The sequence below is a fragment of the Hyla sarda genome, chromosome 2 (assembly GCF_029499605.1).
Source record: "Hyla sarda isolate aHylSar1 chromosome 2, aHylSar1.hap1, whole genome shotgun sequence".
In the NCBI taxonomy this organism is placed as follows: domain Eukaryota; kingdom Metazoa; phylum Chordata; class Amphibia; order Anura; family Hylidae; genus Hyla; species Hyla sarda.
In genome coordinates this window covers 477,946,923-477,962,194 of record NC_079190.1, presented here as the reverse complement: position 1 = coordinate 477,962,194, position 15,272 = coordinate 477,946,923, and the positions used below count along the sequence as shown (strand labels likewise).

General features: G+C 43.5%; 1 protein-coding gene across 1 annotated transcript in view; it reads left to right on the top strand.

The window, feature by feature from the left end:
* Positions 1–2,000: 2,000 nt before the first annotated feature.
* ADAMTS5 (ADAM metallopeptidase with thrombospondin type 1 motif 5) overlaps positions 2,001–15,272 on the top strand; it is a 104,099-nt gene continuing 90,827 nt past the window's right edge. The window contains exon 1 of the mRNA XM_056559461.1: positions 2,001–3,402. Within this exon, the coding sequence (XP_056415436.1) occupies positions 2,365–3,402 (1,038 nt within the window). The 5' untranslated portion in view covers positions 2,001–2,364. The remainder of the gene's footprint in view (positions 3,403–15,272) is intronic.

Below are 15,272 nucleotides of genomic sequence, written 5' to 3'. Positions count from 1 at the left end.
CCACAGTTTGCAAAAGACACAGGGCAGGTAATAGTCAGCCAATGGAGGGTAGTTTTATGAGCTTTTAAATTATAGACTAATTATTTATTTATTAATTATTTAATTGTATTTTTTTATATCCATGTATTTACGCTATTTTATATATTTATTTTACATTAATTTATTTCAGTTGACAGTAGTATTATTGCCGATGCAGAATTCTAACAACCCATGACTGTGGTCTCCAAACGGCGACCCTCCCGCTGCTGCAAGACTACAACTCCCAGCACGCATGCTGGGCGCTGCAGTTTTGCAACGTCTGAAGGTCCACAGTTTGCAAAAGACACAGGGCAGGTAATAGTCAGCCAATGGAGGGTAGTTTTATGAGCTTTTAAATTATAGACTAATTATTTATTTATTAATTATTTAATTGTATTTTTTTATATCCATGTATTTACGCTATTTTATATATTTATTTTACATTAATTTATTTCAGTTGACAGTAGTATTATTGCCGATGCAGAATTCTAACAACCCATGACTGTGGTCTCCAAACGGCGACCCTCCCGCTGCTGCAAGACTACAACTCCCAGCACGCATGCTGGGCGCTGCAGTTTTGCAACGTCTGAAGGTCCACAGTTTGCAAAAGACACAAGGCAGGTTATATTCAGTCAATGCACCGTCATCATTGTTGCATGCAAAACTAAACCTCCCAGCATGCCCGGCTGTCCGGGCATGCTGGGAGTTGTAGTTTTGCAGCCTTTCAAAGTCCACAGTTTGTAAAAGACACACGGCAGAAAATAGTCAGTAGCGAATTTTTTTTATGCTAAAAAAAAAAAGTGAATGAACATAGCGAATAATCGTCTATATATTTACGTAAAATCACGAATTGGAATATGGCCCCTGCCGCTCATCACTAATAGCCAGTCAACCCATCGTCATCATTGTTACATGCAAAACTACAACTCCCAGCATGCCCGGACAGCCGTTGGCTGTCCGGGCATGCTGGGGGTTGTAGTTTTGCAACAACTTCAAGGTCCTGAGTTGGTAATAGACACACGGCAGGTGATAGTCAGCCAATGCATCATCATGGTTGCATCATTGCAGGGTTATTATGTTATCCCCAGTGCCAGTTTTCCAGGACAAGACATAAAAACGCAATAAAATGTCGTGTAAGGGATGAAGTCAGCGATTAGTCAGGAAGACAGTTGTGAAATAGCAAAGCAAAGCAGCAGCTTCCAAGCAGTGCAGAATGAAAGAAAATGCCATCCACAGAGTGCAACACTTTTCCTGCATGTGATTATTTGAAGGCAGTGTGGGAGGGGAGGGGTGCAACTCCCTTTAAGAGGCAGTGACTACTCACATTTAAGAGCATTCCAGTATAAATTCATTGTTCCTCCTCCTCATCTTCACATCTCTCTCTCTCGTTCTTGTTCACATCCACACAAGGCTGGGGAGGAGAGGCAGTGGCATACACTTGCTGTGTGTGTGTGGATGATTCCAGGCAGGTCTTCTTCTGCAGCTAAGGGTTCTCCCCCTCCAACAAAAAAAAAAAAAACAGAGGAACCTTTCTCCAAGGCTATAGTTCTCAAAAAAGGAACCTTTCTCCAAGGCTATAGTTCTCAAAAAAGGAACCTTGCTCCAAGGCTGTAGTTCTCAAAAAAGGAACCTTTCTCCAAGGCTATAGTTCTCAAAAAGGAACCTTTCTCCAAGGCTGTAGTTCTCAAAAAAGGAACCTTTCTCCAAGGCTATAGTTCTCAAAAAAGGAACCCTGCTCCAAGGCTGTAGTTCTCAAAAAAGGAACCCTGCTCCAAGGCTATAGTTCTCAAAAAAGGAACATTTCTCCAAGGCTATAGTTCTCAAAAAAGGAACCTTTCTCCAAGGCTGTAGTTCTCAACAGATGAACCTTGTACAAAAGCTGTAGTTCTAAAAAAAAAAAAAAAAAAAAAAAAAGAAAGGACCCTTGCACAAAGGCTGTAGTTCTAAAAAAAAAAAAAAGGACCCTTGCACAAAGGCTGTAGTTCTAAAAAAAAAAAAAGGACCCTTGCACAAAGGCTGTAGTTCTCAAAAAAAAAAGGAACCTTGTACAAAGGCTGTAGTTCTCAAAAGAGGAACATTGCTCCAAGGCTGTGGTTCTAAAGGAGTTAACTAACCCTGCTGCTGTGATTCCAGTGCTTTTGGGAGATAGTGCCCCTTCTTGTCTCCAAGCTGGTGTTCTGATGGAGAAGAAGAGGAAATAAGTCACCTCAGCTGCTGCTCCAAGAAACTTTAGCTCAGTCTCTGCTTCTGTTGACATTTCACTGCTGGCTGATTCATCCCAGAGTACTTTATATTTTTATTATTTTTTTTTATTTTTCTTCTTCCATTCCTCTAGAAGGGAGAACAATGATGCTGATCTTGCTGATCATGTTGGCTGCTGCTATTTCTGGTAGTAAGGCTGCAGATCCACCTGCTTCTTCTTCTCCCAAGCATCACCCATCTTCAGAACCTCAGAGGAGGAGTGGGATTGTGCAGAACATTGACCAGATCTATGCTGGAGGAGGCAAAGTGGGCTACATCCTCTATGCAGATGGCAAGAAGTTTATTTTGGACCTGGAAAGGGACGACATGCTGCTTTCTCCCCACTTCAGCACCAAGTACCTGGGACGTCTGCATCCTCAGCATCGTTTGCATAGGCATTGCTTCTACAGGGGGACTGTAGACTCCAGCCCACAATCCTTGGCAGTGTTTAACCTCTGTGGGGGTCTGGATGGCTATTTTGCAGTCAAGCATGCCCATTATACCATTAAACCTCTGATAAAGGGCACGGCAGGGCTGGGGCAGCTGTACAGTGATGGCTCTGAGAGGGTCCTGCATGTTTTTATCAAGGATCGCTTCAGTTTTGAGACTGTGCCCATCAGAGCCAGCTGTGAGACCAGAGGTTTTGGGAATCATCTCCATAAGCATGGGAATGGCTCCAGGAGGCATCACAGGGAAGACCACCATAAGTTGGGTAGCCCACCCAAAGCCAACCGAAGCCTTTCCTCTCCTTCTTCAGACCCCAACCTCAAGGAAACCCTTTTATTGCAGCAGGGAACCGCACTGAAGAGACGCCAGAGGAGATCTATATCCAAATCCAGACATGTGGAGCTCCTCCTGGTAGCAGATGAATCCATGTCCAAGAAGTATGGGAAGGACCTCCATCACTATTTGTTGACCTTGGCTTCCATTGCTTCCAGGCTTTACAGTCATCCCAGTATTGAAAACCACATCCGCTTGGCAGTAGTCAAGGTGGTGATGGTCACTGACAAGGAGAAGGGGCCAGAGGTGAGCAAGAATGCGGCCACAACTCTCAAGAACTTCTGCAAATGGCAGCACCAACACAACCAGCTGGATGATGAGCACGACCAGCACTATGATGCTGCTATCCTCTTCACCAGGGAGGTAAGTGCCAGTCTGTGCCCCTGTGCCAGTCTATGTCCCTGTCAATCTATGTCCCTCTGCCCGTGTATGCCCCTGTGCCAATGCATGTCCCTGTGCCAGTCTATGTCCCTGTGTCAGTCTATGTCCCTGTGTCAGTCTATGCCCCTGTGCCAGTCTATGACCCTGTGCAAGTCTATGCCCCTGTATCAGTCTATGTCCCTGTGTCAGTCTATGTCCCTGTCAATCTATGTCCCTCTGCCCGTGTATGCCCCTGTGCCAATGCCTGTCCCTGTGCCAGTCTATGTCCCTGTGCCAGTCTATGTCCCTGTGCCAATGCATGTCCCTGTGTCAGTCTATGTCCCTGTGCCAGTCTATGTCCCTGTGCCAGTCTATGTACCTGTGTCAGTCAATCAATGTCCCTGTGCCAGTCTATGTACCTGTGTCAGTCAGTCAATGTCTCTGTGCCAGTCTATGTCCCTGTGTCAGTCAATGTCCCTGTGCCCATGCATGTCCCTGTGCTAGTCTATGCCCCTGTGCCAGTCTATGCCCCTGTGTCAGTCTATGTCCCTGTGTCAGTCTACGTCCCTGTGCTAATGCATGTCCCTGTGCCAGTCTATGTCCCTGTGTCAGTCAATGTCCCTGTGCTAGTCAATATCCCTGTACTAGTCAATGCCCCTGTGCCAGTCAACGTCCCCGTGCTAGTCTATGTCCCCGTGCCAGTCTAGGGGGTGGTGTCCCTGATTTCCTTGCCTTACATGACCTTTCATGGTTTTACTTTATGACATGCACTGTGTATTTTAGGTAAACCACAATAAATAGGACTCACTAACTAGTGTGTAGGGCAGCGGTCTTCAAACTTTTATCCTCCAGATGTTGCAAAACTACAACTCCAAGCATGCCCGGACAGCCGTTGGCTGTCCGGGCATGCTGGGAATTGTAGTTTTGCAACATCTGGAGGGCCACAGTTTGAAGACCACTGGTGTAGGGCTTAACTTGATGTAGGTCTCCGACTTGGAGTGCAAAGACATATACACATATCTCTAGCCAACTATGTCACCCTGTATACACACTTATACCGCCAAATCCAACATCTAATCACAGTTTCTTAGAGTATGTGATGGGTTAACACGTTATGACTTTTCCTACCAACCTATGGTGCAAATGAATGGGTGCCAGATGCTTATTTAACATAAGGGATATGTTGGTATTCATAACCTTTTTTTGTTATTATTTTTTATTATTTATAGCCAGGGCTTGTAATTCCCTATAGCATCCATGGTATATACTGCCTCTAAGGTGTTTGATAGAATTACATTGCATTGTTGGGTGCCAGATGCTGTAATAGACTATATGGAACAGTTGAAACTTTTTTTTCCACAAAAGTAAACGAAGGGGCTGCTGAGACTTGTAGTTCTTCACAGCTTACAGCCTAGTTTCTACCACATATTACAGATCAATGGCTGCCAGATGCTTTCATAAACAGCATTTGCCCATAAGTGTTCATTTAACACGAAAAAGCTGATGGGTTTGCTGAGACTTGTAGTTCTTCACCCCTTATAGTCTTGTTCTTGGTTGCTCATTAGTACTGCTAATATTATTAAGGATAGTCCAGGCTATCGATTTCCCAGTTGCCAGGCATGGTGCATACTGCCTCTTAGGTGCTTAACCTAATCACAGTGCACTGCTGGGACTTGTAGTTCTACCACACATTGCAATTCAGTGAGTGTCCTAAATTGCTGAGACTTTTAGTTATTCACAGTTAACAACCTAATTTCTACCACCCATTGGAAATCTGCAAATGCCTGTTGCTGTAATACACTATATTTGCCTGCATAACATAAAGAAGGTTAAAGGTTTGCTGAGACTTGTAGTTCTTCACAGCTTGCTGCCTAATTCATATGTGCTTAGTTCATCCAGTATTATTTAAACATAGTTCATGCTTGTAATTCCCCATTGCCAAGCACCAAGTCAGTGTTTTCCAACCAGTGTGCCTCCAGCTGTTGCAAAACTACAACTCCCAGCATGCCGGACAGCCAATGGCTGTCTGGGCATGCTGGGAGTTGTAGTTTTGCAACAGCTGGAGGCACACTGGTTGTGAAGCACAGCACTAGGTACTTAATGGAATGACATTCCCATCTTGGAATGTATAATTCTTTTTTAACTCTGCATTACAGTGACTTTTTTCTTTACCCCACTGCTTCTTTGGTATATTGGTTTTCCTAGTAAGTATCTAGGAAAAACTACAAGTCTCAGCACACCCTGTACTCTAAACAAAGGTTGAGACTTGTAGTTCTGCATACCATGCAGTGGCTGAGACTTGTAGTTCTGCATACCATGCAGTGGCTGAGACTTGTAGTTCTGCATACCATGCAGAGGCTGAGACTTGTAGTTCTGCACACAATGCAGAGACTGAGACTTGTAGTTCTGCATACCATGTAGAGACTGAGACTTGTAGTTCTGCACACTATGCAAAGGCTGAGACTTGTAGTTCTACACACCATGCGGTGGCTGAGACTTGTAGTTCTGCACACAATGCAGAGACTGAGACTTGTAGTTCTGCACACCATGCAGAGACTGAGACTTGTAGTTCTGCACACCATGCAGTGGCTGAGACTTGTAGTTCTGCACACCATGCAGAGACTGAGACTTGTAGTTCTGCACACCATGCAGAGGCTGAGACTTGTAGTTCTGCATACCATGCGGTGGCTGAGACTTTTAGTTCTGCACACAATGCAGAGACTGAGACTTGTAGTTCTGCACACCATGCAGAGGCTGAGACTTGTAGTTCTGCATACCATGCAGAGGCTGAGACTTGTAGTTCTGCACACCATCCAGAGACTGAGACTTATAGTTCTGCACACTATGCAGAGGCTGAGACTTGTAGTTCTGCACACTATGCAGAGGCTGAGACTTGTAGTTCTGCACACCATGCAGAGACTGAGACTTGTAGTTCTGCACACCATGCAGAGGCTGAGACTTGTAGTTCTGCATACCATGTGGTGGCTGAGACTTTTAGTTCTGCATACCATCCAGAGACTGAGACTTATAGTTCTGCACACTATGCAGAGGCTGAGACTTGTAGTTCTGCACACTATGCAGAGGCTGAGACTTGTAGTTCTGCACACCATGCAGAGGCTGAGACTTGTAGTTCTGCATACCATGCGGTGGCTGAGACTTATAGTTCTGCACACCATGCAGAGGCTGAGACTTGTAGTTCTGCACACAATGCAGAAGCTGAGAGTTGTAGTTCTGCACACCATGCAGAGACTGAGACTTGTAGTTCTGCACACCATGCAGAGACTGAGACTTGTAGTTCTGCACACCATGCAGAGGCTGAGACTTGTAGTTCTGCACACCATGCAGAGACTGAGACTTGTAGTTCTTCCCAGTCTGGCATGCAGCCTAGAATAAGAAAACTGCCAAAGCAGCACAGTGCACTGTAAGTATGCACATGGGGACGTGAGCGCTGGAAGCTATAGGTTACCTACTTATATCTTATGCAGAATTCACATGACCTCAGCTGAGCTTCCCAAAAAAAAAAAAAAAAAAAAAAAACAACTCTTATTACATTATAACTTAAATATAGAAATCTCTATAATGGCCAAAATTGTATTCCGTCTTGTTGCAAGCAGGTGTTTCCAATGATACATTCTTACAGAAGTGTGTTCCATAATAACATATTACAGTTCTGCAGTCAAGTCATTCATTTTCGTCTGTATACACAATGGGAGGGGTACACCCAGCTTTTATACTACCGAGATATTATGAGTAATAGGAATAAACAAGCACATTCCTTCCACATCAAGTGCCCGGGGCTGCTGCTGCTTTACTTCTGCACAGAGTATGGGAGGATTCCTTCTATATTTTCAAACCAGGATGCCTACATCTGTTGCAAAACTACAACTCCCAGCATGGCCGGACAGCCGATGGCTGTCCGGCCATGCTGGGAGTTGTAGTTTTACAACAGCTGGAGGGCCACTATTTGCATACCACTATTATGGGCTGTTATAATTTTCTACTGTAACCTGAAATAAATTTTAAAAAAAGTAAATAAATAATAAAATTTGATAAAAAAAATCTATATGTATGTGAGTGTAGTTGAAGTTTTGCAAGAGCTGGAAGGCCGCGGTTTGCAGACCACTGTTACATACTTTTACAATTCTGCCTGAGTAATAAATTTCAGTGTCATCTGAAACGAATAAGTAAATAAATAAATACATGAATAAATAGAAATAATAAAATTAAATAAATAAATACATCAACAAATAAAGACTTGCAGTTGTAGTTTCGCAACAGCTGGAGGGCCTCCATCTGCAGACCACTGTCATAGGTTGTTATAATTCTGCATTGGTAATAACTTCACTGTCATCTGTAAATAAACAAATAAGTAAATCAATAGATAAATAAATATAAATAAATTAAAAAAGAAATAATAAATAAATACATCAACAAATAAATACTTGTAGTTTCGCAACAGCTGGAGGGCCGCTGTTTGCAGACCACTGTCATAGGCTGTTATAATTCTGCATTGGTAATAACTTCACTGTCTTCTGTAAATAAACAAATAAGTAAATCAATAGATATAAAAATAAATTAAAAAAGAAATAATAAATAAATAAATCAACAAATAAATACTTGCAGTTGTAGTTTTGCAACAGCTGGAGGGCCACCGTTTGCAGACCACTTTCATAGGTTGTTATAATTCTGCAGTGGTAATAACTTCACTGTCATCTGTAAATAAACAAATAAGTAAATAAACAGATAAACAAATATAAATAAATTAAAAAAGAAATAATAAATAAATGAATGAAATTAATTAATAAATATATTATATTTTTTTATTATTATTATTATCATAGTTTTGCAAAAGCTGAAGGCACGCCAGTTGGGAAACAAAAAACAAAAAAAAAACACTGTCTTACATTACCCTTGTATTCCTCAGAGAAATAAGAGTCAATATTGCAGTCTATTATTCTCCATTAAGCGACTTCATTGAAAAAACCATCTGACAGGTGATAGATGACAAACTTCGCAGTGCGATCACCCCCCCCCCCCCTACACCTGTGCGTCTCCTTCCCCCGTAAGGAAGACACATGAACATGTCATAGGCTGTATATTGGATACATAACACGGTATAATTACATATACACCGACCTGGAAACGCGGATGCCTTTGGGATGACATCACTGACGTCTACCTGACCACCAATAGCCGACCAAAATATTGGCGTAACTAACGGGATATTTGTTGCAAAGTGGTATGATGTAGCATTGCTGGGGGAAACAAAAAAAAGTGATGTTGTTTCTTTTCGCTTCTTCCCCCCCCCCCTTATTTGCCTTGGGGGTCACACTGAACACTTTATAATAAAGCTGTGCAGGTTGGGTGGAGGAAATGTGAGATCTGCAGCTGAAAGTTTAAACAAGGCCCTGGAGGATTGCTACAGCTGGCTGACTAGTATCTTGGCCGGCTGCTTTATATTTGAGAGGGCGCCCAAAGCCTTGAGGAAAAGGCGTGGGTTAATGTAGCTCCTGTGGTTCGTGGGTAAAGACGCAAATTTGAATTTTTGGACCCACAGTGAGGTATTAAAGTTCAGAGAGAAAAGTTCTTATCGTAACGGTTTGGAATGAAAACACGCTTTCCTCGCGAATAGTAAAATTTACACTCAGATTAGTCAGATGTAAATGCCAAAAAAAACCTCAGTATAAGATGGAGCGTTTAACTCTTGTGTATGCACCTTCTAGGCTTCCTGGATATCACCCACATCTGCTATAGATAAAGTAGGTGCAATGTGAGTAAGGTCATCTGTAAAGGAAGAGTTCCACCCAAGAACCATCAGAGGAAACAAGCTGAGGGTCCACCCTAAGGGTACGTTCACACGCGCGGATTTTTTAGCAGGTTTTCCGCTGCCTAGCTGATTTTCCTTGGCGGAATGTACACTGCGGAAAATCCGCCGCAAGCCCCATTGAAGTCAGTAGGGACTGTGGCGGATTTTCCGCAGCGTAAATTCCGCCGCGGAAAATCTGCTGCGGACAGCCGAGAAGAGCCCGCCCACTTTCAAATACGCAGCGGAAAACCCGCTAAAAAATCAGCGCGTGTGAACGTACCCTAAGATGGATACAGGACATATCATCTGTAAGGCCTAAAAGGGTATTTGTGCACCCACCATCCCTAATAGACCCAAATGCAGGGGCTTATCCAAGTCTGCCATCAGGTGAAGGTCCGAGCTAAATGCTGAGGCAGTGCTCTTCAACCTGCGGACTTCCAGATGTTGCAAAACTACAACTCCCAGCATGCCCGGACAGCCAACGGCTGTCCGGGCATGCCAGGAGTTGTAGTTGTGCAACATCTGGAGGTCCGCAGGTTGAAGACCACTGTGCTAAGGCTCGGCTCACACCTAGCAGCTGCAGTGCCATATAAGAAAGAAGCACTACCTGTTGCAGAACATTATTATTACCCTAATAATAAGTAACAGGCGAAAATTAGCTACTAAATTGTAGAGGATGTAAGTCTACTGTTCTCTGTATGACCTGAATACTGCCACACACTTTTCCCCTAAGTATAATACTTTCACACACTGTGCCCCTTAGTATAATACTGTCATATACTGTGCCACTGAGTGTAATACTATCACATATTGTGCCCCTGGTATATTACTGCCATACACTGTCACTGAGTATAATACTACTATACACTGTGCCAATGAGTATAATACTGTCATACACTGTGCCACTGAGTATAATACTGCCACACACTGTGCCACTGAGTATAATACTGTCACACACTGTGCCCCTGGTATATTACTGCCAAACAGTGTGTCACTGAGTATAATACTATCACACATTGTGCCCCTGGTATATTACTGCCATACACTGTCACTGAGTATAATACTACTATACACTGTGCCAATGAGTATAATACTGCCATACACTGTGCCACTGAGTATAATACTGCCACACACTGTGCCACTGAGTATAATACTGTCATACACTGTGCCCCTGGTATATTACTGCCAAACAGTGTGTCACTGAGTATAATACTATCACACATTGTGCCCCTGGTATATTATTGCCACACAGCACACTGTCAATGAGTATAATCCTACTATACACTGTGCCAATGAGTATAATACTGCCATACACTGTGCCACTGAGTATAATACTGCCACACACTGTGCCACTGAGTATAATACTGTCATACACTGTGCCCCTGGTATATTACTGCCAAACAGTGTATCACTGAGTATAATACTGCCATGCACTGTGCCCCTGACTATAATTCTGCCACACACTGTGCCACAGATTAAATAATGCCACACACTGTGCTCCTGAATAAAGCTTCCACAAACTGTGCCCCCTGAATATAACTCTGCCACACACTGTGCCCCTTAAAGCAATAAATGATTCAACTGTCCCCTAATAAATTGTGCTGCTGTGGAAGAGCAGATGCCTATTCTCTGAATCAGCTGGAGGTGGGGGAGGTCTGGACAATTGGTGGCGGCGGTGGTCCAGGTCTGTATCGCGATCCACCAGGTGAGTACTGCTGCCCTAGTGGAAGGAAAAAGTCCCCTAAGTCCAATTGGGGTTGGCATGTGCTGTACATCTGGTGTCCACTATGGTGCCAGAGCTTGGGCACACTGGGGGAATTCTTAAGTGTGCCAGTCAGTCATTGTATTCATAGATGTAATCTATCTATCTGAATCTATTGTAAGATAATGGGGAAGAGGAACCACACCGACTCTTAGGCTGGGTTCTTACTACAATTGTATCTTTAACTGCACCTATACATTGGCTTCCTGTCAAATGGGATGCTGTTATATATGTGCACGGACAGCCACGGGTCCCACTGACTTCAAAGGCCTGAATGTAGTCAGCTAGAGACTACATTTGGGAGATTTCTCAAAGGAAAAGGTGTTTCGACTAGGACCCAAAAGCACGGTGTGCTGCACTTATGAGTCTGTTTCAAAACACATATGTGGGAGTTTTATCAAAACCTGCGTAGAAGAAGAGTGCAGCAGTGCTTTTATTTGTAAAAAAAAAAAAATAATAATAAAATAAAATAAAGGGGGGCCTGTGAAAAATGAAAGAAGCAATCTGATTGGTCACTATGGACAACTGCAGCCCTTTTCCTCCGCACAGGTTTTGATGAATCTCCCCCATATAATATATGTTCTGGAAAATGACCCAAAGGTGCTCCCAAGTTGACTACATTCAGGCCATTGGAGTCAATGTGGCCCATGCCAGTCTGCACTCATATACTCTGGCATCCTGTTTTGACAGGCGGCTGACGTATACACGCCATGAAAGGCACAATCGTAGTGTGAACCCACCCGTAGGCGAGATTGGTCTTCATCAAGTAGATCTCATTTCTCCTTTGTAAGAAAGAAAAGAGACAACTAGTGTGGGGCCATAGGGATTAGAAAAATCAGATTACTACTATATCAGGAGTGATGAATGGCATGACTTCTGCTGGACTGCCTTCCCATTCTGTTCGCTGTGCCAATTCATTGCGCTTTTGCTGCGTCATTTCAGATAGATGCTTTATAAGTCTACATGTCGCAGCAGTTCTAGATTTTATCCAGGAAAAGGGGTCAGGCAATATTTCCTCATTAGTCAATACAAGCATACAGACCAAAGAGACAGCCAGTATGTCTGTAGGGTCATGGAGGCCCAACCAGAGGAGCTCCATGGTTCTTCCAAATAGTGTGAACTAGAGCTTAGCTATAAGGGTCCATTCACATGGTAGAATTTCCGCTTGCGGAATTTTGCCGCAAGTTAAGCCCATAGACTTCTCTGGGATTCCGCACTCCCATTCACACTTCAAAATTTCCGCAAGAGGAAGAGGAAGTATGAATGGGGGTGCGGAATCCCATAGAAGCCTAGGTACTTTAATTTGAGGTGGAATTCCGCAAGCGCAAATTCTGCTGTGTGTATAGACCCTAAGTGTAAACAAGAACCTGCATGGCAAGTTGATATTAGTCTATTTCATGTCATGAGTCTCCTTAGAGAGTCTCTTTAAGAACTGTAGCACATGAAACAACGCATGGAAGTGTCGGCCAAAAGGTAGGGCGACGCTTCTAAATGTTATTGCTGTGTTTTAGGCAAAGTTTTTTTTTAATGAAAACTACAACAAAACCATGAAAGAACCGCTATTTGTAGACTCTTAAGAGGGTCATACACCTTATGGGGGAGATTTATCAAAATCTGTCCAGAGGAAAAGTTACTGAGTTGCCCATTGCAACCAATCAGCTCGCTTCTTTCATTTTGAAAAGTCCTCTGAAAAATTTAAGAAGCGATCTGATTGGTTGCTATGGGCAACTCAGAAACTTTTCCAGGATTTGATAAATCTCCCCAATGTGTTTGTTCGACCAACAGCCATCACTCCTGATCCATCTATACATTTTAACGTTCCTCTCAGTGGAGAGATGAGGGGTAACTCGCTGCCAGACTCCTTTGAGGGGTGCTCTTTTTTGAGTACCAGAAGGTCAGTAAGGCTGTTGGAATACAACAGGCCAGACCCTTCTCTCCCCGACATCATCAGTGGAGGGAGAGTCGGGAGGCCCCGACACACATTAGGCAGTTGGCAGGTCCTACAGAAGTTGGCATTAACCCAACTCTCTAATGTCACTGTTAGAGATATCAATCTCAACCATAATTCATCAGACAGATCACATCAAATTGAGATAATCCTCCAATGGAGAAAGACAAAGTTAGCCACAATGTATTGGTAGATGGTCTGAAACTCCTCCACTGGGGTGACTTATATATCGACGACCTGAGTGAAAACTAATGACAGGCCTTTACAGTGCTTTGCCCAATTTTTGCCACAATTATGGGAAAACACTGCAAAAACAGAAAAAAAAACTCAGCAAGAAGCACAATGGGGGAGATCTATCAAAACCTGTACAGAGGAAAAGTTGCTGAGTTTCCATAGCAACCAATCAGATCGCTTCTTTCCTCTGGACAGGTCTTGATCTCCTCTAATGAGCCTCATTTACTAATGCTTTTCCGAGTAGACTTTGTCTTTTCTTTTGTGTCATGCGCCAGAATTTCCAACATAAGGGTATGTTCACACGAGCGGATTTATTTGTGGGTTTCCCGCTGCGTATTTGAAAGGGGGCGGGCTCTTCTCAGCTGTCCGCAGCAGATTTTCCGTGGCGGAATTTACACTGTGGACAATCGTCCGCAAGCCCCATTGAAGTCAGTAGGGTCTGCGGCGGATTTTCCGCAGCGTAAATTCTGCTGTGGAAAATCTGCTGAGAAGAGCCCGCCCCCTTTCAAATACCCAGCGGGAAACCCACAAATGAATCCGCCCGTTTGAATGTACCCTAAAATACCAAAAAAAAACTACTTTACTTAGAAATCCTTCCAAAGGGGTGTAGCCATCAGGAAATAATGGGGGTGTATTTAAAAATAAAACCCTACTAATTTACTGATGTTTCCACATAAAATGATGGATTAAATGGTGGATTTGAACTCTGGAGAAACCAACAGCTCGGAGCATGTGTAAAAAAAACAATATTTAGGGAAAATCATCAAATACAAGATACAATAGGAAAAATATATGTTGGAAACAAAAACCTACAAAGCAAACTACACTCCATTCCACTCTTAGTAAATGAGGCCCAATGTGTGAACACAGCCTCAGCAGAGGTGTCCATGTACTACGGTATATATCTTGATGCCTTAAAGATATCAGCAGTATACAGATCTGGATGGGGAGGGGACTGTGGGCTAGCTAGAATAATCTATTACATGATGATATCATCCTGTATTTCACAGGGAGTAAGCTGAACCCAGACTGACTTCCTTTTGACACAGTAAGCCGTGTAACTTCCTATGGGTCAGACTGGTGATCACATAACCAAGTTACAGTAATAATAACATACAGCTGTGCTGAAATGGAACATATGTTGCTGTGCAATGCTAGAGATGGTGAGTGTCGCCAAATAACAAAACGGGTTCCATCTTTAAAAAAAAAAAAGGTTCTGTATCTGTTTTTAAAGGAAAACTGTCAGCTTGCTCCCCCCCCCCCCCCCCCCTCCCCGCACTAACCAGCAGTACTGGCTGGTAGTGCGGGGGACACTGATCAGTTCGATGCTTACCGTGCGCGGATCCACCCTGCTGTTCGGCCCTAATCTTCTATTTTTGGGATATGCTAATGAGGTGCTAACTTACACTCTGACGTCAGTGCCGCCTGCCGCAGTGCCGCCCAGCTCATCAATATTCCTCCCCTCCCTCTGCCTCTCCCTCTTCTCCCCGCTCTGTAATGAAGAGAGAGGGGAGGAATATTGATGAGCTGGCGGCACTGACGTCATAGTGCCAGTTAGCTCGGCCGGTGCCAGTTAGCACTTCATTAGCATATCCCGAAAATTGAAGATTAGAGCCAAACAGCGCAGCGAATCCGAGCACGGTAAGCATCAAACTGATCAGCGGCCCCCCGCACTACCAGCCAGTACTGCTGGTTAGTGGGGGGCGGAGAAAGCTGACAGTTTTCCTTTAAATATACAGAACCTTTAACTGATTTTTTTTTCATGGAGATTTGAGGAAATATTGGGATTTGTTTAAGGTTTATGCAATGTTTGTCAAAACATGTCTGCTGCAGAACCTCTTTTCATTGAATAAAAGAGAAAACACAATAAAGAGTTCATAACATTTAGTAAGTCTCGTTGGAAGGATCAGACTATTAAAGTACCGGCCCCGCAGAGTATTTCTTCTACAACAAGCCGTCTTTGTACAGTGATTACTGAATAGGAAGTCACCTCCCCTGGTGGCCCAAATCTAATCCTAAAGTTAAATGGTCCCAGTGACCTAGACAAAATCTGTCAATCGGCAGATTCTACAAATGTGTCATCAGTTTCCAATGCATTACATTCACCCCATCTCTTCTTTTCA